The 22,718-nt window shown below is 36.5% G+C and overlaps 1 protein-coding gene and 1 long non-coding RNA gene across 3 annotated transcripts; one reads left to right on the forward strand and one right to left on the reverse strand.

Annotated features, from left to right (window-relative positions):
* Positions 1-427: 427 nt before the first annotated feature.
* Positions 428-19,164, forward strand: LOC113677292 (sodium/hydrogen exchanger 6). 2 transcript variants are annotated; one of them, XM_089210754.1, is made up of 16 exons: positions 428-726; positions 3,322-3,509; positions 4,413-4,490; positions 5,030-5,106; positions 6,189-6,295; positions 7,112-7,217; positions 8,043-8,181; positions 8,535-8,640; positions 11,872-11,960; positions 12,508-12,621; positions 13,318-13,429; positions 14,111-14,264; positions 14,574-14,631; positions 15,698-15,780; positions 16,749-16,857; positions 17,590-19,164. In XM_089210754.1, the coding sequence occupies exons 1-16, from the start codon at positions 465-467 to the stop codon at positions 17,767-17,769; spliced, it is 1,962 nt and encodes a 653-aa protein (XP_089066880.1). In that variant the 5' UTR covers positions 428-464; the 3' UTR covers positions 17,770-19,164. The 2 variants fall into 2 exon arrangements, with proteins under 2 accessions (XP_089066880.1, XP_089066881.1); XM_089210755.1 differs by having other exon boundaries at positions 14,574-14,622.
* Positions 19,165-21,519: 2,355 nt separating this feature from the next.
* Positions 21,520-22,674, reverse strand: LOC149043838 (uncharacterized). The gene is made up of 3 exons (XR_016188004.1): positions 22,437-22,674; positions 22,139-22,229; positions 21,520-21,625 (listed from the first exon to the last, which is right to left on the reverse strand). It is a non-coding gene; the product is annotated as an uncharacterized LOC149043838 (long non-coding RNA).
* Positions 22,675-22,718: the final 44 nt, after the last annotated feature.

Below are 22,718 nucleotides of genomic sequence, written 5' to 3' on the forward strand. Positions count from 1 at the left end.
AACGAAGTGTCCATGTTACCAAATCCTACTTGAAATGAGCTTAACTTAGAGCAGTCAGACTAGCTGAAAAAAAACGAAACAAAACAAAACTAAACAAAAAACCAAAACAAAACAAAACAGCAACAAAAACGAAACAAAAACAAAAAAAAAAGATATGTTTGAGTGATTTTTTTTATTTAGCCGCAAAGTTGGCTTGTAACTTCAACTTCAAAAATCATTTGAATGCACAATAATCCTCGGAAAAGACCGAGCGAATGCTCTTTGCATTAGGACGAAGGGTAAAATCTGGTCGTCTTAAATCTACCCTACGGTCTCAGATGGTGGGAAATAAAACTAAAACCATCGCAAAATGACAGAAAATTGCGCACTATCTCCCCTATCGATAGACCCAAGTTTCGAGTTAATGCCGGCGGAATTTATTGGCCGTGAGAGCCTGAATTGAGTCCTGTCACCGGGGTGTCAAAATGGCGGTCGGCCGATCAAGGTTATCGTTCTTAGCTTATTTTTTACTAGTTTCATTTTCCACCATCGTAGAAGCACAAAATGAGGACAGCGATTTAGTCAAAGAGAAGGAAGCTGCGGAGAAAGAGAAGAAATACAGTGAGATCGACACGGCATTCCTGCTTGTCATGATGTTTTTGTTGATTATCACCGTGTTAACTGTATGGTTGTTTAAAGTAAAGCGTTTCCGCTTTCTGCACGAGACGGGAGTTTGTATGATATACGGTGAGTTTCCTATTATAAGTTTGTTCAGTTGATGAACTGGTTGGCATTGCAAAGTATTTGAACAGAGATGCTGGCGATGTGTGAGCTCTTGATAGAAGTGAAACCTTCGTCACCTGCACCGATTGATCAAGTCCGCTCACAACTGACCACCTGACGTTTCAGATATCCGGCATATTGCCAAAACTTGCCTTCGAAACTGATAAATTTGTCTTCGTAGCTTGCATGCATTTCAATGAATGTTCAACATCCGTGGTAAGCTTTCATTAAATTTTTGTGGGAAAGGCTTCAACCCTTGCGTCTCAAATTCTGCACTGAGTTGTCGCCACCAATCACCAAAAGCGCAGAAGACTTTACGAGGTGAAAAGATCGTATACAAACAAACACAAAACAACAACAGCAAAAAAAATAGAGTTCATTTTTCAAATTTAGTGGTTAAAAATATACCAAGAAATGCAAATGTTTGGAGTAATTTTCAGAAAAAAATATTTTCCTGATAGATTTATTTATATAAATAATAAAAATTCCATAGAAACAATACTTTTGAGAATTTACCTGTTTAGGTCTGCTGTGTGCCGTTAAGCTTCCTAAGAATAAATACCCAGACAAATTTTTCTTTTGATGTTTTTTTTTCTCGTTTGGACTAAGTCACACAGGATCTAGTTCTGAGAATAGTCTGAATGCATTTAGACTTACTTGGATTTCACAAATATTCCAATGAGAAGAAAAGAATCATTTGTTCAAATGATTCATATTTACAGTGCTTTTGTACATTATGTCATTCAATTGGAATAGAAGGGCAACTAAAATTTATACATATTTTAACCCTTTCACTACCAAGATATCTTTATTTATTCTCCTGTCTGCCATCATTCTCACCATGTTTGTTTAGAGAATTTGGTATTGGATCAACTAATCATACCTTCATTGATATTTTTCTTTATTCTCATCACTTGTCTGTTTGATATTGTATTAATGTTATGGGGAGAAGTTCTGTCTTGGTCACTTATGGGAGTTAAAGGGTTAAGCCCTATTCAAATGGTCATGATAATTGATGATAGCTGATGATAGTTTCAACTTTCATTCACTTTGCATTCAAACAGTCCCTAATATGTGATGATAGTTGAGAAAATCATGCCATGATGAGATCGTGTAATTGTAAACAAATATGGGGCATGCTGATATCAGTAATTTTGATGGTATTTAAAATTTTAGTTAAGAAGTTGCAGTTTGAAGATACATGCACTGAAGCCTACCAGGAGAAGATGAGATTGAATCATGAGAGAAGATGAGATTGAATCATGAGACATTTTGCAAAATTTTTACCATCACTTTTGTCATTTTAGCATTTGCCATTTAACCAAAAAACTTTCATTCACTATCATCAAGAATCATGTTGAATATGAACTTATCCAAATTGCATGATACTCAATGACAGTTGATGATAGTGCTTGATAGTTTGTGTTCAAACACATGTGACCATTGAAACTATCATCAACTGTTTGTTTGGGGCTTAATTGTTACCATGGATTCCTTAAAGATGATTCTTAGATTATGATTATGTGGTGCAAATCAATATCTAAGCCAAGTTGAAAATAAGAGGGGGTCAGGGATGCAATCTGACCTAGACCTGACCTTCCTTTTTTGACCAAACCAAAACCCCTCGCTTTTTCCACTGTGCCACCACTAATTACTAATAACTTCACACCTATGCTCTGTTTTACTAACTGAATGCCTGGAAAAGGCTATGTTCCAAAGTTTGTTTTTACCATTTCTGGAACAAAATAGTTGGCAAAGAGATTGCAATGTTTTGGAATAACAAGCCAAATCTTTCTCAAATATGATAGTTTGGTTTTATCACCTGAGTTGATGATATGAATTGACCACTGTAAAGAGTTTTTGAAGGTGGCATTCAAGTATCAGCCATCTGTTAGAGCATCATTTTTATTTTTCAGTCATCCTGACAAAGGGCCAGTGCTCTAAACATCAGATTTAGAAACTTCTGTTGTGGTCAATTTAGATTATTAACTTAGTTTAATAAAACCAAATTATCTTGTCATAATTCCAATTATAAAATGTTCAGAGAAATGTGTGTGCTGTGATTGGTCAGAACAAGCATGCGCCTTACTTCACATGAGTGCACTTTTTAGATATAATGCATGCAGCCTATGTCATTGGTATGAGCTCGTGCAATTCACAATATCGAGAAGTGTGAGAAGCACTCACCTTTGGCTCGTGGTTCTCTGCACTTCTCATGTTCTTAAAAATTCCTGTGTGCTTATATAACTCAACAATGCACTTGGTACATTTTTTTATATCTTTGTTGATGCAGCACCGCAATTTCTGAAACTTCCCTCCAGTATTTTTTTCCCAAAGACCCAAACTTTCATCCCCTGCCCCTCCTATACAATATTACTCTTTATTTTCATTGATCACAAAACAGCGAGTTAAGGGAAGCAGGGGGGGTGGGGTGGTTGTATTTTTCAAATTTCACTTTTTAATTCTTCCTTTAAATTTGCAAGGTGCATGATGTGTTGCCTACAGTTGGCATGGATTGGTTGATGGGTAAATTGTGCTAAGTTTTTGTTTTTTTCCCAGGTATGATAATTGGTCTTCTCATAAAATATTTAAGTAGAAATAAGAGAGTGGAAGTTACTTACCCAAACTGTACCATAAGTACTGCAAGAAAGAAGCTGTATATTAGCACTTCAAATGGTTCTCAGTATTCATATACATTGTCTGGAGCAGTGCAGAATTCTGGTCAAGAAAGTGAACTGGAGCAGATGGTAGGTACAATGAAGAATATTTACATGCTGATGATAAGCTAATACAAGGTTTCCTACACACATTTTTATGTTTTTAAAGTGATCCAGTTCAAAAAGTAATATGTTTGCAATCTAATTAGTATTTTTTAAAAGCAATGGTGCATAAAGGTCTGTCCCAGGACAGAAAACAGGAAAACAACCTCAAAAGTTTTGAAACCTTGTAGCTAAACTTGGTAGAATGAAACTGCAGGTCATGTTATGTATGCACATGCATACATAAGGATTTTTGCCATCATGGTAGCTCCTCAAGAACTAGGTTAGACTTGCACATGTGCTATGTTGTAATACTGTGTTGTGCTCACCTTGAATCAAGCAAGTCTTTTCATCAAGCTAACAACAGTTTGATGCAAATCAAACTAGTTAGCTGCAAGTGTTTTATAGTAAAAAAAATTTATACATGTTGTGCTCCCACGACGAACAGAGAGTACAAGTGAGAAAAAAAAGTCAGGGTAAAGGAACAATGTATTAACCCTTTTCACCCAAACATCAGTATAAATATTCTCCATACTATTCTCTGTACACTTCCTAATGTGCTGACAAGGAGAATTGTGTTAACAATCAAGAGCTTCTTTGTTTGGTGATCATTTCCTTTATTCTCATGACCTTAATGTTGGATTCAGGGGTAAAATTGTAAGAAGAAATTAAATACTAATCACTTTAAGAGGTCAAAGGGTTAGATAACTGTAAACTCTTAAACAAATTTAGAGTACAAAGCATAACATGCCAGGTAGTAAAGATCTCAGAATTTTTGTTTAATATATAAATGATCATTTAGTATCAGTAAAAAGCACTTTGTTGATCAGAAATGAGAGTTGAAAGCCTTTTGAGATGTACAGTTTACATTTTCCAATTTTTTTCCTGCAGGCTGTTTTTGATCCTGAAATATTTTTCTATGTTCTACTGCCGCCAATTATTTTCTATGCTGGATATGACATGAAAAAGGTGATAACCAAGTGAACTTTTGTTATAATCTAAATGTGTACTTCACATATTTCCTTTTACATGAATATAATTAAAAAATAGTATGAGAGCACACTGACATCTCACTTAAGAAAATTATTCAGAGCAAACAGAACAAGCCCCATGACCTTCTTCTTGCTTGTAACACATCAAGTACTTTGAACCTTAGAAACAAATGGAGGTTTAGGCCCATGGTCAAGATGAAAAACTGTTTCAATAGTTTTATCACGTTAATGCCCTTAAATCCTAAACTATTTTACTTAAATTTTATATTTATTTTACATGTTTTGTTTACAAACCTAACGGAAATACAACAAATTTTTCCCCACTGAACTTGCTGTAAACTACTAGTAGTTCTTGTTATTATTGATATTACCTTTGGTAATAATTGTATTATTCAATTTGTTAGTTTCAGAGAAATTATATGTAAACTTTTTATTTATTCATCTCTCACACCTTCTTGTATAGAATTAGTACTATATAGATTTATTTATTATTTTTAATCTATAATACGCTTTCAGCGCTTTTTCTTCCGGAACATTGGTGCCATCCTTACATATGCATTTGTTGGAACAACTGTCTCGTGCATGGTGTTTGGGTGAGTAGATTTGGTACCTACTATACACAGTGCTGTGCAACTCAAAGATAAGGGGGTATTGAAGACTAGTATGGTACCATTCCCTCATCTGATGTGCATGTGTTTGCATACAGACTGTTATTAAAACATGTTACGATGAAGTGTATGACTGTGCTATTGTTGCTCATTGTCATGTAACTTTGCCTTGTGTGCCATTGTGTCCAATTGTGTCCCACAACTAAAGCGATGGTAATGTGAAAGGGCCAGTCCGCAAGCATGAAATTCATGAAGTAATTATGAAAATTGTTGAATACAAATTGTTGAACAAATGAGTGGGTTAATTTGGAATCTCTTATACTTTTCTGTAAAGTTATGAAAGGAATGGCTTATGAACATCAAGCACTTGCTGGAACAGCACAACTCTAACTCTTTGTTTGATGTCATAATGGCATTAAACAGGAATAGTGGCTGATGAGGAAACATACATACACATACATTTACATGTAAATTAAGCATGTAAAAGTTACAGATATGATGATGGCTAAGAATTCTTTTCCTAAACTGCATGGCTGATTAGCATTTTTGGACTTGTTATGATTTCATATTGATAGTATTATAATAATACTTAATATGCTTTTTGTTGTTTGTTTTTCTAATAATATAATAATGCTTCTGATACGCTTATAGTACTAATGATATTAACCCTTGAAAACAGTCATCTCTCTCAATTCAGAAGGAAAAGTATGATTGTTGGAAAGGAAAATAGTAAATTAAATTGTGTGCATTTTGATTAAGTGATGTGAAATTAAAACAATGTTATTGCAACAGCCAATCATAGGGAAGGAATCACAAAAAGCCAATGAGAATGTTAAGGAAAGACAAGTTGCAATTTGTTTTAAAATTGAGTTTGATTGGCTGAGAGGTTGGTACAACCTTTTTATGTCAATCACTGAGTAAAGTAAAGCAAATCCAAAGAAATCCTGGATAAATAAAGAAACTTGCTTTTAAAGTTTGAGAAATTATTTTAATATACTTTTACAATACTTCCTTACAATACTTCTTGCCAGCTGTTGTGTAATGAATTTGTACTGTCTGTTAAACAGGGGGACAATGTATGCCTACACAAAGTTCGATTCTCGTCATGTACCCAAAGAATTTGGTTTCCTGGAATGCCTCTTATTTGGAGCTCTGATATCAGCCACAGATCCAGGTTTGTTGGTTTGAATTACTCAGAGCAAGGAGCAAAATTTTCACTTGTATTACAGTGCACCAGTAAATAACAGATTAAAAATTCAACTATTATTTCATATTCATAGTATTTTAGCTTTTAGTTTGCAAAATGCTCCTACACCCTTATCTGGGCATCTCATTGTTTGCATAAGGCATAAGTGAAAGAGGAAAGCAACACAAAGGAAACCATCTTAGTGTTCTTTGTGACCATCAACAAAATCTGATAGACTTAAGAGCTTGTTTCTTACAAAGTTAAGCCTAAAAGGCCAAAAAAAAATTCAAAGTTTGAATCAAGCAGCCAGCCATTTTTTTGCACCTGTTTCAGTAAGTGTAATACTGTAGCATAGCTTGTGTGTTTGGATTCCCCTATATGGTAAATTATCGTAGTTCCACCAAACAGTTCTGGTGTATATGGTTCTCTGAGTTTCACAGTAAGTACACCGTGTCCTATTTTCATAAAAAGTTAACTGCTTAATCCCTAGCCTGCTGAATATTCCATGTCAATTTATCTTTCTATGCAATGATAGAATTCATTTGATCAAAATGTTCACTGCATGAATTTATTACTGTTTATTTGCTCTTAACTCCCAATAACCTGAACTTTCCATCACCATCTCAAACATTTTCAGTTTCTCTTTAAGTTTCAAATTATTGGGAGGCAACTCTACTCCATCACTAATTGTGAAAAGTTGCTCTTTTCCATTACCCTTCTCAGAGTTTATTCTCTTGTTTGCACCTTTTGTACAGTAGATCCATCAAAAACTCAAATGTAATATTACTGTGATTTTTTTTTCAGTAACAGTGCTGGCCATTTTTCATGACCTGCATGTGGATGTGGATCTGTATGCTTTGGTATTTGGTGAAAGTGTCATGAATGATGCTGTGGCAATTGTTTTCTTCAGGTAGGAAGTAGTGTGGGTGAGAATTTGGATTAGATATTTATTGTAACTAATAGAATTGTTTGTTGTGTCAAGAGCACAGCACAGTTGATGAAGCAGTATTAGCTCACTTTTGGCAAACATTAGGAAACTACTATAATAATATGTGGTTTCTTAATGATCCAAAAAACAAATCAAATACAATACTTGTGACAGCTCTTGTGGTAGAAAGATACATTATACAGCAACTGTAAAGAGTATGTGGAATACAGATATTGCCATCTCAATTCTTACAACATGTGTGAAGGTATTTTTGGTTGTGAAGTTGAGTATTTCAAGGCAATTTGACCAAGAAACAATGGACAGGAAGACTTATTGAGCCACCTCCTGAATTGTCCACTGTTAAATCATTATTTATTTATTTAATATTTAATTATATTTGAGTGTGACTCTACCTGTCTCCACCCAAAGAATTGTTTTTGAGAGGAAGTGCACCTGACACATACATATATTTTCATGCCATGTCAGGCATGGTTTGAATTAACAAATAAAGAAGCCTTGACTGTGCTCTGTTTTGTTGTAAAGCACACAGGAAGTAGCTAAAGCATTCAAGAAGTGTAGGAAGAAAAAACGAGACATGATTGAATGAAGTCCGCAAAATGGTCTGACATAGTACAAATTGGCAATTGGCGTGACTGAGCTTTAGCTCAGTTCTGTGTTTTGTACTATCACTGGTAGAGCACGCTCTTTCAACCAATGACAGCGTGCATTATATCCGAACTTTTTTATAAATGAATTTAATCAAAATTAGAAGTCTCAATTGTTCTTCAATACTGCTTGTCTTTTCAGATCTGTAGAGACGTATCTGTTGGACAACGCAGGCACTGGATTTCAAGTTGATAAGTTCTTTGAGTCAGTGGGTGTTTTCATTGGTGTTTTCTCGGGTTCTTTCTTTCTCGGTTTTGCTATGGGTCTTGTTACTGCTCTTGTATCCTTTCAAAAGTTTATTTAACATTATTATAAACAATGGAGGATAAAATCTTGGGACACTTACGGAATCTTACAAAAATAAAATCCATCCCCTTTCCCCTCCCCCCCCTCAAAAAAAAAAAAGATGAATTTTGTGTGCTTTGTAAATTTTACCGAGATGTGGTGACAATTTTTTTTGAGGGGGGGGGGAAGGTGATGGGAAGTTTTTGTTCATATGCCTGAATTGGCAAAAAGTGGTGTTTTGTAATATATTTGGATATAGAATTTGTTGTCAATATCTGTCCCATGGAGGTTTGATGTTCGTTATGAACATTTTGTGGTTTTAGACACTTAACATCACAACAAAAACAGGTGACAAAACTCACCAAAATCTCAGACTTTCCTCTCTTAGAGACGGCTTTGTTCTTCCTACTGTCATGGACCACATTTCTCATGGCAGAGGCAGCCAATCTAACAGGTAAGTGTCTAAAAGTTCACGGAATACCAAAGAAATGGAGAAAACCTTATTATCATATTAACTGCAGTGTCATACAGGAATTTCCGGCCCTGGGAAAAGCCGGAACAACACACGTGAAAAAATATCGAATTTTTTTTTTTACGTGTGTTGATATAGCCAATCAGCTGCTGACACGTCACACGCCTTTGGCGCCACTCGGTCAGTTTGATGAATGAACGGCAAAGCCTTCACGATTCACGAGAGATGCCATGTAATATCCTCTATTTATCACATAAACTGCGGTGTTATATATATATGTTATTTGCCGGCTGGGAGGTCCGTATGGTGAAAAACTGTGACCGAGGTCTTGAAAATACTGAAAAAGCATTTTCAAGACCGAGGTCACAGTTTTTCACCATACGGACCGACCCTTAGCCGGTAAATAACATATTTATTGTCTTTAAACTTGACGAAATTCTCGCCGAAAGATTCCGAATGATTTAGGGCTGTTAATACGGCAAGATCTTCCATAAACTGAACAATTTTTGAGCGAGTAAATGGTAGTTAAAATAGAGGTGAAGCAAATTAAAGAGAGATGCCTCAGCGAAACATTTTCATTTCCGTAACGATAAAGGTGATTTAAAAGGCTTCCAAACAAACTTTGAAACATTATTTTTACAAGTATCTGTCACAATCTGACACCTGTCAATTAGAGAGCGCGTAAGAAAAAAAAAAGCATAAGAGCATTTGAAAAACAACGGAACTAGTTTGGCAAGGACTGTCACGACAATGTTTTCTTCAAAATCAGTCAATAATCTAACGGAAAGTATTATTCACTCTCATCGACGATTCATTCATGTACGAAGATTTACCTCTGTTCATTAAGTAAACGGCGAGGAAAGTAATTGTGAGTAAATTCAACTTTTTTATTTTGAAGTTGTGAGAGTTCGCTAGTTTGTTTGCTGCAATGGCGTGCGTAAATCTGATCTTTCCTTCACAAAAACTAAATTCGAACGGCACACTCCAACGAGACACAAGGGAATTTAATGCGGCCTTTTCTCAAAAAATTCCTTCAGTTTCTGTTGTGTAATTTACGGTACAAATGTCCAAATTGAACGGAATTGGAAAGACTCACCGGGAGCCTATATTTGTTGTAGAACTTAAATTAAAACTTTGCTCGCTCTTTCTCTACTAACAATTTTCTCGAGAAAATTCAGATATTAATTTAAAGTTCCATCGTTCAGTTTAATTGTAATCAAATACCTCACGTTTTAACTTTCTGGGTACTTTTTGTGAACGATTAAAATTAATTGCAGACAGTTTTTAGGCCGCTTGTCAACCAACGTAATGACACTATTGTTTATACAAATTCATTCTGAAACCAATATTTTTCTGTCAACTAAAGTGATTTGAGAGAGAGAAAAGAGAGGATTCACAAGTTATTTATCGGCTTGAGGTAGTGACCGACGTGTTTGCTTTAAAATACTGCCCAGCCGGAAAACGAGGTATATTTATGAAAAATGACAACGAAAGTTGGGATGTACTCGGCGATTCACGAAAGCGTTACCGTGGCCCGTGGGCAGAGATAGGAAAATACTGACCGGGTAAAGAACCAATCAGATTGCAGGATTCGTTACCGTGCCCTCTAAAAAAACAATAAAGGGTTTTCTGGCCTTGAGAAAAGCCGTAACAACACACGTGAGAAAAATAGATATTTTTTTACGTGTGTTGATATAGCCAATCAGCTGCAGACACGTCACTCGCCTTTGGCGCCACTTGGTCAGGTTGATGAATGAACAGCAAAGCCTTCACGATTCCCAATACAAGTTGTTTATCGGAGCTTTCTCGAATTATGGCGGCTAGCACACTATAAAATCCGTATTGCTGATAGACAATAAGGTTCAAACTTTTCTAGAAGGAGAAGAAAACCAATATTCTGAGAGAAAAACCGAAAGTTACGTATTCAGTGGCTTTGCTGTTAGCATCTCTCTCGGCTGAGAATGAAAATCGACAACTGGAAGATTTGCCACTAACCGATTTTTGCCGCTTACCTGAAAGACTTCTTCTTTGTAAAATGAGAATTTTGTAAATTGAAAATTACGACCATTGTTGTTTTTGTAATCATGATTCAACGCATTTTTCCATTTTAAGAGTTAGCGCCAACGGCGGGCGTGAAATTGCGCCTAATACAGGCGCCAATGCGACTAAATTTTTCACTTTGGCGACCAAATCCTAAAAGTTAGTTGCCAAATTGGCTAGACGACTAGAACGTTTCATCATAACCTTACCAAGAGATATAGTGAATTAAAAAGACTTGCAAAGATAAATCCGCGGCAATCTTCCTCGTTAAGTTTGTTTCCAAAACGTAGCACATGCATCTCGATCGATAACTAGACGCCATCTTGGATTTAGATGAGCCTGAACGTTGTATATCATCCATCCTAGTGTCCACTTTGCAGCACGTTAAAGAATCTTTTCCCTAACGTAATTTTGGAGGGTCTATCTAGAACGCTGACAGCGTAAAGAAAGATTTTGTTTGTCTTTGAAAATGGCGACCAACTTTTTTGAATTGGCTACCACTTTGAAGAATTTAGGAGCCAAGTGGCTATCAGAAAAAAAAGTTAATTTCACGCCCTGCAACGCACTCTACGATTGTTATTCGGGGATTGTCGATTCATTTATTTTCATTCATTGATGAAATCGGCTTTTCTTCTCAGTAAAAGGCTCGTGTTCAACTCGCTGCGCTAACTCGTGAGCTATCGAGTTAAACACTCGAAGAGAAATTCCATATCTACGCGCGCCCATGTATTATTCTCTATTTATCTTGGTAATCACGATGAAAATAATGTTGAGAATGTAGTAAATAAATAAAGCACTGGCTAGTAATTCTGCATAGTTATCTTTATTACCATAAATTTGAGAATTATTACTTCTCATTTATTAACATGCAAAAATACACCTGATGGATTAATATAATTGTAATCATTGCAATTTCCGAATTGGGCTCCACTCAGTCCCATCACCATCACTAATTTTAAAAAAAAATAATGATAGTAATGATAGTAATGAGAACACTCATGATAATGATAATAATATTAAAAGTATAGTAAATAGTAATTGTTATTGCTATTCTTATCTTTTATGTGGATATTTTATGTGTATTATTATTATCAGCATTACCATTACTGTAATAATTTTTTATGTGTATTGTTGTTGAAACCGTAAAATCATTTTCATGCTGTTTCCCTCCAGGCATTGTTGCAGTTCTTTTCTGCGGAATTTCTCAAGCTCATTACACATATAACAATTTGTCAGAGGAGTCAAAACAGAACACAAAACAGGTACTGTACTTCTAATAACTTTGGCTTGTCATTTACATGTGTACTGTACTTATCCTAAACATATTTTTTTATATATTTTTTTGTTAAGCTTCAGGAAAATCATACACTTCATGATACTACGGGAAAAGTAATTTCCGAGCCCGAAAGGAGAAGCAGCGGCAGTGAACTAAATGTTCGCTCGCATTATGTGATTATTCCACTATTTCTTCACCATTTAGCACTTTGATTTTAGTTTTGCGAAATACGCCCTACCGCCTTATCTTTGCATCATATCGATCGCATAAGGAGTATACAAGGGACGAAAACAACACGAAAGAAATCAGTACTGTGTTTTTTTGGGATAAAAAAAAAATCAATATCGCGCTTAAGATTTCGTTTGTTTAAACATGAAACCTAAAAACGAAAAACGAATCAAAGTTTTGGGTCGTTCATTACGGTCACTCTGTTGCTCCGTAGTTTTGCCCTGTTCTGTCGTGTTATACTTTGTAATTTTTCTACCGAAAATTACAAAGCTAACCTTGATATGTTTTCCAACGTTTCTTTGCAGACGTTTGCACTCTTAAATTTTCTAGCGGAGAGTTTTATATTTTCGTACATGGGGTTATCTCTCTTCACCTTTCAACATCACCAGTGGAAGATTGGATTTATATCATGGACATTTGTATCTTTTTTTATTAAATTGGAGTGGTTACTTGGAAAGTAACACCTAACACATAACTTCTGATCGTTCGAAAATTTTGAATAATTTTTACGCGGCTGTGTTATTATTTCTGGTTCGGAAAAAAATTGAAAAATCAAACAATAGCCCCCATGTGAATCTGTACAGAAAATATTTTTAAACTGTCAACTTTTTAAATCAATTGTTTGTTTTTCTATTTTATTATTACTTTTTAACGTTTAAGATTTGTGATACCATGAATTATTTGCACAAACGGGCTCAGTTTATGCAGAGCTACTTGAAGTAGATGTGAAGAGCTTTGAGGAGCGGTAAAAATTCGGAGATTAAAGCAACGGTGCTAGTTTTATGTTGACAGCACCACGAGAGAGCTAAATCTTTTGTTTCTGTGTTCACTTTTTGTGTTATAGTTAATTTATTAGAAGTTTAATTGGTCAATCAGTTTAAAAGGATCGAGAAGTTAATGAATGTTGTGTACCTCAAAGGTACCAGCAAAAGCATGCAACGAAGACAATTTTTCGGTTTTCCCTCCTTCTCGCTATCGTTCACCAATTGATACAGTTTATTAACGATGAACATACCTAAGCGAGAGCCCGCTTGGGTCATGCTGTAATGATATCTGACTGAATGAACGTTCCTAAGCCAATCATCGTTATTGATTCTTAACTGTTTGATGTACAGGTTGCCATGACTTTAGGAAGGCTTTTAAACGTTTATCCATTGTCGTTTTTACTTAATTTGGGAAGGCACAGGAAGATTAGTTACCAATTTCAGCATATGATGATGTTTGCAGGTGAGTAATCTGAAGGTTGTTTTTTTCAAGGAAAAGAATATAGAACAAGGGTATCATTTTTGATGATGATCAGTGTTATAGGTAGAGTACAATTCGGTCTGAAATTAAACGAGTGATTAACAAAATTGTACAACAGCGAAACGAGAGTCCAATTTGGTAACTTCGTAAATGATTACATATAGAATCGGAAGACACAAAATCCTATTCGAAATTAATCGATAGAGTATGCGTATTCCCCCCTTTTCGGCGAAGTCCGTCGCGCGATTAAAAGAAAATTGATGTCAGCGCGTCCCGATAGTTCTAGTAGTGACGTCGATAAAAGTATGTATCAAAAATTGTGATACACACCGTGGGTTAAACCTCTTCTACCAATGAAGACTCAACACGAGATAATAAACTGGTGTAGAGTCGGTGTTGTTAAACGCCCGATTTTTTCTATTAAAAATGGTGGAATGAAGTGTACTCACGGAGAACTCAGGGGAGTAATTTCAAATCGCCTGAGGGTGAGGCTGTCACTTTTTTTAGAGTGACAGACTCAACTACAATTACCGTAGGCATCTTACTGAGTTAAGTCATGCCCACTCACTCAGGCTTTGACGAGGTATTAAGTACTCGTTTTTTACTAACAATCTTCCATTAATGTATCAGTGTAATTTTACACCTTTTATCCGTTCAATGAAGGTTTGCGAGGTGCCGTTGCATTCGCTTTGGCCATGCGCAACACGGAATCAGTTTCTCGTCAGATGATGTTGACGTCAGTACTAATTGTGGTTTTAATAACTGTTATTATCAATGGAGGTGCTACCATGTCGGTACTCTCTTTTCTGAGGATAAGGTAGGATACTGTTTTAAACTTAAAGCAACTAAATCCAGTGGCAGACATTTCCATTTACAGCAATTTGTCAAAGTTCTTTGAAATCACCTCTGACCGTTGCAATCTAATTTGATCCAAGAGTTTCAAATTATTCGCTAGTCACTCTCCTAAGAATAGCTTCACTTTTTCTTAAAGAAGATATTAATTTTTTTAAAGAATTAAGTATTTTTTTCTAACGACGGAATCACAGTATACGTAGTACGTTCTTAAGTGGGTTCTGTTGCTTTTGAATCCAATTTTTAAAGTAAACATGCTCCATTTGTTTTTCAGGGTTGGCGTAGATCCTGAAGAAGAAGATAAGCGGTCTACCTATGTTTCGGTCAGCACTGTAGGTTCTTTCCGTATTAGTGTTCAAACTTTCTTGCCTTTTTCGGGGCAACTATGTTTAATTAACTCGAAGACCACATAAATAGATACTAGAGTCGGGTCTTCTTTGCTTTGTGGAGCGAGGCCATGAGTCCTTTTCTTCCTGAATTTTGCTTTTATCTATCTCTGTTATTACCACTTCCACCATCTACTAGCAAAGTTAGCCATCACTTTCTTTTGCCTCAAGTCGTCAAATGTGCTTTATTATTTTTCTTGTTTCGCCGGGTATGTTGAGTCTCACAGTTGTGCCAGTTTTACGCTTGACTCTCTCCTCTGGCCTCAAATGATTGTTTCATCTATACTCTGCAAACGGCCATTACCGTCGATTGCATCTATCCTTCTACGCACATGTTCTGTTGGCGTAGCCAACTTCAAGGTTTTGACAGCATTGCCAGCCCACTTGAGAGGGTTTTCACGCTTGCTGATAATGATCGGAAATGGCAGTTGCATCAAACAAGGCCAAAATATGTACTTGAACTTATGCCTTGTTTGTCTTTTTTTTTTATTTGTTTGTTTGTATTATCAACCACCGACTTACGAAATCAAGAAATTAAATCTCGCACAGCTAGATAACAGCAAGGAACACAACATTACCTAACGCTCAAATCACAGTTTCCGTGGAAATATATTTGCGTACATTCTCTCGACCTCTTGGTACACACTTTGAACTTTTGCTGTCAAAACGTTGAAGTTTGATAGGCCAACACAACATGTTGTCATCGCGTGCGTGGAAAGGTAGACACAAACGACGGTACCTGTAGAAAGAGGTGTTAAGTTAGGCATTAAAGAATTAACCAAACACACAAAATATAGAAGGTTGTTGCCTGTTCTTTTTAATTTGATGAAATCATACTGTCGAGTCTCCTTGATTACTTTTCTGTGTTTAGTGCTTTTATTTTGATTGTTATTATTATTATCCAAGTTTGTTTGTGAACAATTCAAGTTCTTTTCGTTTAGTTTGTACTTGTCAATTATTATGTTACCATCTTTTTTTTTTTTTTTTTTTTTTTCATGTTCAAATAATGTAGGAAGCCGACGACAATCTCAGATCTGCGCAGTCTCATTACGAAAGAGCTTGGATCTTTAGAAAGTGGTACGACTTTGATGTCAAATATCCTTTGATGAAAGAGTTGTGTTACTTGCGTTGCATTTTAATTGTGCTTTTGTAAAGCGAGATTGATGCTGTTGTATGCAGCAAAGCGTACTGTGCATGTCAGAAACTTTTTATTGAAAAAGCTCAGCAGATTAAACTCGTTTGCTTTCATTGGTATATGGAGGTTTCGCCCATTTCAAGTTTGCCCTTTACCCTCTTTGAGAGTACGCCCCTGTAACAAAGCAGGTTCGCCCCCACCTATACCAGTTCTATGTCATGAATGGAACTGTTAGCGAGGTTATTCTTTCGCCCATTTCAACAACGCCCTCTACCATTTTAGAGAGTTCGCCCCTGAAGCAAAGCAGGTTCGCCCAACCTATACCAGTTTCATGTCATGGATGGAACTATAGGGGAGATTATTCAATACCGACCAATTTAGTTCTGGAATGATTAGGTGTTTTGAGTGGATAATCGCTATTTACTTTCTTATCGGGTTTACTTTAGTTTTTATCCCATAAACTTGGTGAAAAGGTCTTAGTTAAACAGGTCATATTGTTACGATGATTATTGTAAACCACTTCCAGAATGGAGTCAAGATTCCTGATTTGTTGGTAAATGTGGTAATTAGCCTTTTGGAGCAGTTCGCCTAGACAAACAGCATGAATGGGTATTTTAACGAAACCTTGAGGGTTTTTATCATTAAAAAAAGGGTGATTAGAAAGTTAGGGTTCGTTCGTTGTAGGGCCATTGCGTTGGCTCAGTTTTAGTCGAAGCGCGAAGATAAGTTCGACACGAGAAGTGTTGCTATTGCACTTTGATTACAAGTTTATCCAGCCTCCGACAAACGAAAGAGAATGGGAAGAAGGAATAAACTCTCTTCCCTTCCTTCGCGCAGAACAGAGCACGTTGCATTGGAGGTCAATTTATTGGTGAAGGGTAAATGCAGTGAAAACGAGACTTACTTTCATTTCCTTGACAAACTTTACGTATATGAAACCTATTTTTACCAACTATGGCCAGCCTCTGACAGAGACTTTACCGGGATGGTGCGCTCCTCTTGCAAGATTCCTCTCAAGATCGCGGCCTGATGCAAAGGTACTGTTTCAAATTTAAGCGGAAGGTTTTTCTAGATAAATGAACGTCTAATCGTTTTTCTCATGGTGTAAGAGTCAGGCTAATCAATCGTGTGTTGATCGCGACGTTAAGACTGCTACACTGCTAGTTTTTGTCAGGCGACGAGGTTGGTAGTTTACATTTTGCTCTTTATAGTATCTTACCTTGTTATTTTGTTATCGCTGTGTCACAGCGCGCTCTCATTGGTGCATTTCGATCATCAGTGTCATTCCGTCTATTAGATGTTTGTCCCTCATAGTTGGGTTTTGTCTCTGATTGGCTGTCATGGTTTTTGATTGTTCGCATCCATGTTTAGGGATTTCGATTCCGTTATCCCTACTCTTTTTGTAAGGATAAAGCGTTATGTGATAGGCTTCTTTAACCCTTCCTTTGTGCCAGGGAAAGTCATGATCAATAAACCGAACCTGGTCCTTAACAGCAACATGTCCTGTTTCAATGTCGTGTTCCGAAATCGCCGAATTCTGAGTGCGAGCTGGTGCTATGTCTCTTTCATGGTTTTTAATTTTATCTGTCATCGCAACGGAAGTGGAAAATGTTCAAAACGGGGAGATAAAATTAAATATGGTGTGTCCCTGCAAATGTTTTGCATTATTTTGTATATTAACGTTCATCCATATAAACTGCCATTTAACAACCGTAAGTAGGCAACTATTGGTGTGGACCCCAGCTTTTACGGGTCTTGTTTCAATGTAGGCAGAAACCGTGGTAACAGATAGCGACGAAGACATGCTGAATATAAATGGAGAACTGAGTTTTACCAGCGAAGTTATGGTCAGACCCGCCAGCGGCAGTGTGAACAGTGGTGAGCCGCCTGATCAGATATTGGAAGGAGACCTTGGATTAGGTGCTGTGCAAATGACAAGCAGAGCATGAATCATTTTTATTAAACCAAAGGTTCCTGTAAGTATTTAACTACCATAACGACAGCCAAGATCCAGCCTCAGATAAGCGCTTATCTGTTAGTTCAGAAGTTAAAATTAAACCTTCTCGCCCTGGTGAAATAGGATCACGTCTAGGAGAAAAAAAATAGTTTTTTCCTTCAATTAAAAGTGGAATTGCTTCTGGCATTGTCAGGTATGGAGGCCTCGGTTATTCAGCTACTTCATGCACCCTATGAAAATTTCGGGAACCTATATCGTGCATCTCAGATTCTAACTCTAGCCTCCTATGTAGTCGTCAAGGGAGTCGTCACACTTCTCAGTTACAAGCAAACTCTCTTTTTTAATCATGCATTTCGTATCGATTTCTAGTTTCTTGGTCTGGTCAGGTCGTTGTCACAGGATGTCGACTTAAAGGAGAGCTTAAAAACTGTCTCTTTTACAGTGAAAAGCGCTGATTGTAAGCTAACTGTCTTTAATTGTTAAATTGTAAGTAGTAAGAGTGTTTGGGATATGTGCTTTGGCCAATTAAGGTCAATTTATTGGTTCGGTCTTATGTAGTCTTGTAGAAGTTTAAAGTATTTCGCTCCTCGTGATTGGTGTTATACTGTCATTGACTTTTTTACACTCTGATTGCAATTTTTCTACCCCTTTAATGAATGTACAATTTTGAAATAGTCTTTCCCCTCGTAACACTATATTCGAGAGGAATAATTTCTTGATGGTTTCAAACATGTTAAGTTCGAAGCCGTATGAGAAGTGGAATTTTTTGCAAAGTTAGTTTGCTAATCTGCTATAACTAGATTTAATTTCAATTATATTGATGAATAGTTAATTTTTGAAATTCACAAAAATTACTTAAAAAGGCGATATTCGTTATATGAGGCACACTTCAAGTTTAAATGGAAAATGATTACTCGACATTCTGTTTTAACCGATGGACGTGAGCCGACAAAATTAGGATAGGCTCATAGAGTCTTATTTTACTGATTGTTCTTGTTGAGATTAGTTTGTCAATTTTCTTCTGACTCATGCCTAAAGCTATTGCACGTAAGTAGTTTTCCTTATAATAAGTATTACTCCTTAAACTTTGTAAGCTTTTCATTTCAAATTTTCTACCTGTTCGTAGTGTAATCGGTCACAGGTGTTTTCCTTCAAATAAAGCGATTTTTTTTTCTAGTCAATATACAGGAAATTGTACTTGAAAGGTTTTGAGTAAGTCAGTTAATGCAAATTTAACATATTTTAAAGAAACTCGTATCTTCTTCACTTTGCCCTCGTCAAGTTAAAAATAAGAAGATTTTGTCTAAGCCACCGAGAATTTGTAAGAAGAATTTTATCTAGCGAAAATGAACTTTAATAAAATAAAGATTAATAGTTTATTGTCAAATTTTGTATGGTTTCACATTTAATTGGATTGGTTACTTTTTTTTATATTGTCGTTGGAGCTGTTGTTGTTGTTGTTTTTTTTCATAATTAGACTAACCTTTGTTTTAGTGCAGATGTCTTACTCACTCAGTTTTGGATGGTAACACAAGATTACATATCTCCTTGATTATATTCCAAGCATAAATTTCCACAGATCGAGCCATTTCAGTTTTTTAAGGAAAATTTCTTATGTGGGTAAATATTGTCATTTGATATTTATGGAGTGCTTTATTGGTTATGGTTATCTTGAATGCACTGCATTGGTATCGTCGAAAGCAGACTTAAAGTATGTTTTTATTCCTTATTCAATGTAGTTGATAGGGGTAGTGGAAAGCTCTTATCCACAAAAGTACAAACAATAAAAAAGATCTCATGCTCTCAAAGTTCATTTTATCACAGTGATTGTAGGAAAATGGAAAGACTCAAATTGTGGTCACCTTTTCAGCTACGACTGCGTTCAGCTTATCTCCCTGCTGGAGAAAAAATTGGGAATGAATTCCACTGAACTGGTTTATCATAATTTTAAGCCTTTGGAAGACTCTTCCGTGATAAAAACTCGGGCATTTTTCGGACAACAAATTTCTTCTTTTGGAATAATATTTTTAAAAGCATAAGGCACTTACAGGAAAAAAGACGATGCAACTATATTAAATATTTTTGATTAAATTGTAATTGTTGAATAATTCGAGAAGAAATGAAAGAAAATCAAGTGTAATTTGCTGATGATCCATTTTTAAACTCTGGAATATATGTCTTTTGACCATTTAAATCACGTCCTCAACCATGATGTCGATTAATCTAATCAGAAAACTTGCAATACATTTTTCATTAAATGCTTAACTATTCCGAAAACTCACCTGGTTTTGCATATATTGGGTTTTTTCACAACCCCCCTTAAAGCTATATGTTACATTCAGTGATTGGAAACGCTGTATCAGGAAATATGACTTTTTATGTGTCACTGTTCGTTTTGTTTGTTTTCTTGCTCCTTCAGAAACTGGGAATATCCACGTTGGCCTTGTTGTCGCAGAACTCAGACCTCGACTTAATGCTAGTCAGATCTGCAGAACTCGCTGAAATTTTATTTTTTGCATATGTTGCTAGAGGGTGAACCTTTCCATGTCAGACTTCAATTCAGGACGAGGTTTGGCCTCTGCAGCCTATTACTATCACCAGCTTGCTTTCCACTCAAAGACATTTCGACTGGGCTTATACATACATACATACATACATACATACATACATACATACATACATACATACATACATACATACATACATACATACATACATACATGGGATTAGGTTACATGTGCGGACTTGCACTATCGAAAGAGATCGATGAATTATAACTCAATGAAACATTGATAAATAAAATAGATAAATATAAATGACAAAAATTAAACTGACAGCAGACAGTACTGTTTCGGTCTTCTGGGCCTGATCAGTGCAGTGATCTTCGATAAAGTACTTAATTTGGACATAAAACCAAAGCTTGGTATAGTTAAATTTTAACATTTTTCTTTTAATATTCCTGTTCCAGCTGATGCATATTAACATGTTAAAATCACCTACGGGCAAGGCATACCCTTTCTGCCAAAATTGCTTCACATCAAGTACATCATCAAATACATCATCTAGTACATCATTACCATCTTCAGGTATTTCTAATTTACTTGTGAAAATCACACAAATCACAAGATATATACAGCATACAATTAGCTAAAAATAATTATAAAGGAATGCAGTAATCTTTAATAATAAGAATACTGAGTAGCTAAATGACAAATAGCCCAATCAAAATCTGCCGGCAACCGAGGATTTGGCCGTCTGCAGCTTACTTCACGCTTGTTAGACTTCTAGTCTGGACGAGGTTCAGCCTCTAGATAGATAGATAGATAGATAGATAGATAGATGGTGCCAATTTCCTCCCTTGCAGCCAAGGGCTGAATTGCGGAGGAACCAGAGAGGTGAGATCGGACGTCAGCATATTAAAGGCGCCTCTGGCAGCCGCTTCAGTCCATTGTGATCACACCTCACCCACCCAGACCTACGACGGCACAAATCGAGATAGACCACAACACCGGGCACTACGTGCCCTACTCTTTGCGAACAGTGCGTGCGTTCTTTTACGTCCCACAATTTATTTGTAACATAGAACGGTTGTGAGACGGGACCTCCGGCTTTACGTCTTATCCGAGAGACGAAGCAAAGTGGGTAAAGCATCTTGCTTAAGGATACAGCGACATTCCCCTGGTAGGACTTGAACCCGGGCCCTTCGACCCAGAGTCCAGCGCACTAACCACTGGACCACTGACGCCCTCTACTTCCTATGACTGTAGCCAGGTTGCCTACTTCTCAAAAACATTTTAACTTGGTTGAAAAAATGTTTGAGTGAAAAATGGCCATAACAAGGCAACTTACTGCAAAACAAGAAACACAAAAGAAACATTTCAAACTAAAACAGAATAAAAGCCTTGTAGGGTTTGGCTTTCGATAAAATTAGTTAAAATAGCAAATCTGGAGTTTTACTGCTTACTCAAAATGGGCTGCAACCTGCGATTTGGCCGCGTACAATTAAGTATCTTCCGCTGACTTCACACTTTTCAAACTGCTTTTCCGAAACAGGTTTGGTCTCTGCTGTCTATAATTACTACAGCTAGCTTGTCTACTACTCAAAAACATTTCGACTGGGCTGTGCAAGTCTTACTAGCGTATTAAAAGCACCTTCAGGTAGATTACAGCGAAGCAGACTTTGTACCAAAATGTTATGCATTAAGTACGTCATTACCCTCTTCAGGTATTTCTAGTTTACTTCTGATAATCCCACAAATCACAAGCTAAATTACATCATACATTCCAGCTGACAAAGCAATCAGGGGCAAATTTTTTTTTAATAGCATGCAATATTCTTCAGTATCATGATTAATTGGTACCTATATAGTAACATGTTCGAGAGAAGGAATAACCGCAAACATTTCTCTTTCTCATCAGCATCGACTTACAAAAACAATGTATAATGACCACCTAAAACAAAGGGAAAAAATGAATCATATTTGTGATCTCACAGGGCTTTAATAGGACAAAAGTATGCATTTTTTTATTTCCTACAACTTACAAGTGGCCGAAAGAGCTGAAATGGCATTCACGTGAACACAACAGAATCCTCTGCGATTTATTTGGTGTCGAAATTACATCCCAAACGTCGTGATATTTGCCTGAAACTCAACTTACCCAGCTCTCGTTTAGACTTCGAACCTTACTGCTTTCTCACCACCGTTTCAATGTTTTCCTGTTGTTCAGAAGGTGGTTGAGCCATTGCAGATAGTGATCTCTTTTACTTGAGAACCAGATTACAACACCCAAGCCTTATCACGCTAAAATACTAAACTACTGAGATTTCCTTCGCAGCCGTAAGCCGCCAGTTTTTCTTTTCGGTATACTTGTTCCCAGGCTTTGAGTTCCGACGGTCCACAGCTGGCCCAAGCTCCAACTGTGAGATGATCATCTTGCGCA

The sequence above is a fragment of the Pocillopora damicornis genome, chromosome 6 (genome assembly GCF_964200805.1).
Source record: "Pocillopora damicornis chromosome 6, jaPocDami1.2, whole genome shotgun sequence".
NCBI classification, from domain to species: Eukaryota; Metazoa; Cnidaria; class Anthozoa; order Scleractinia; family Pocilloporidae; genus Pocillopora; species Pocillopora damicornis.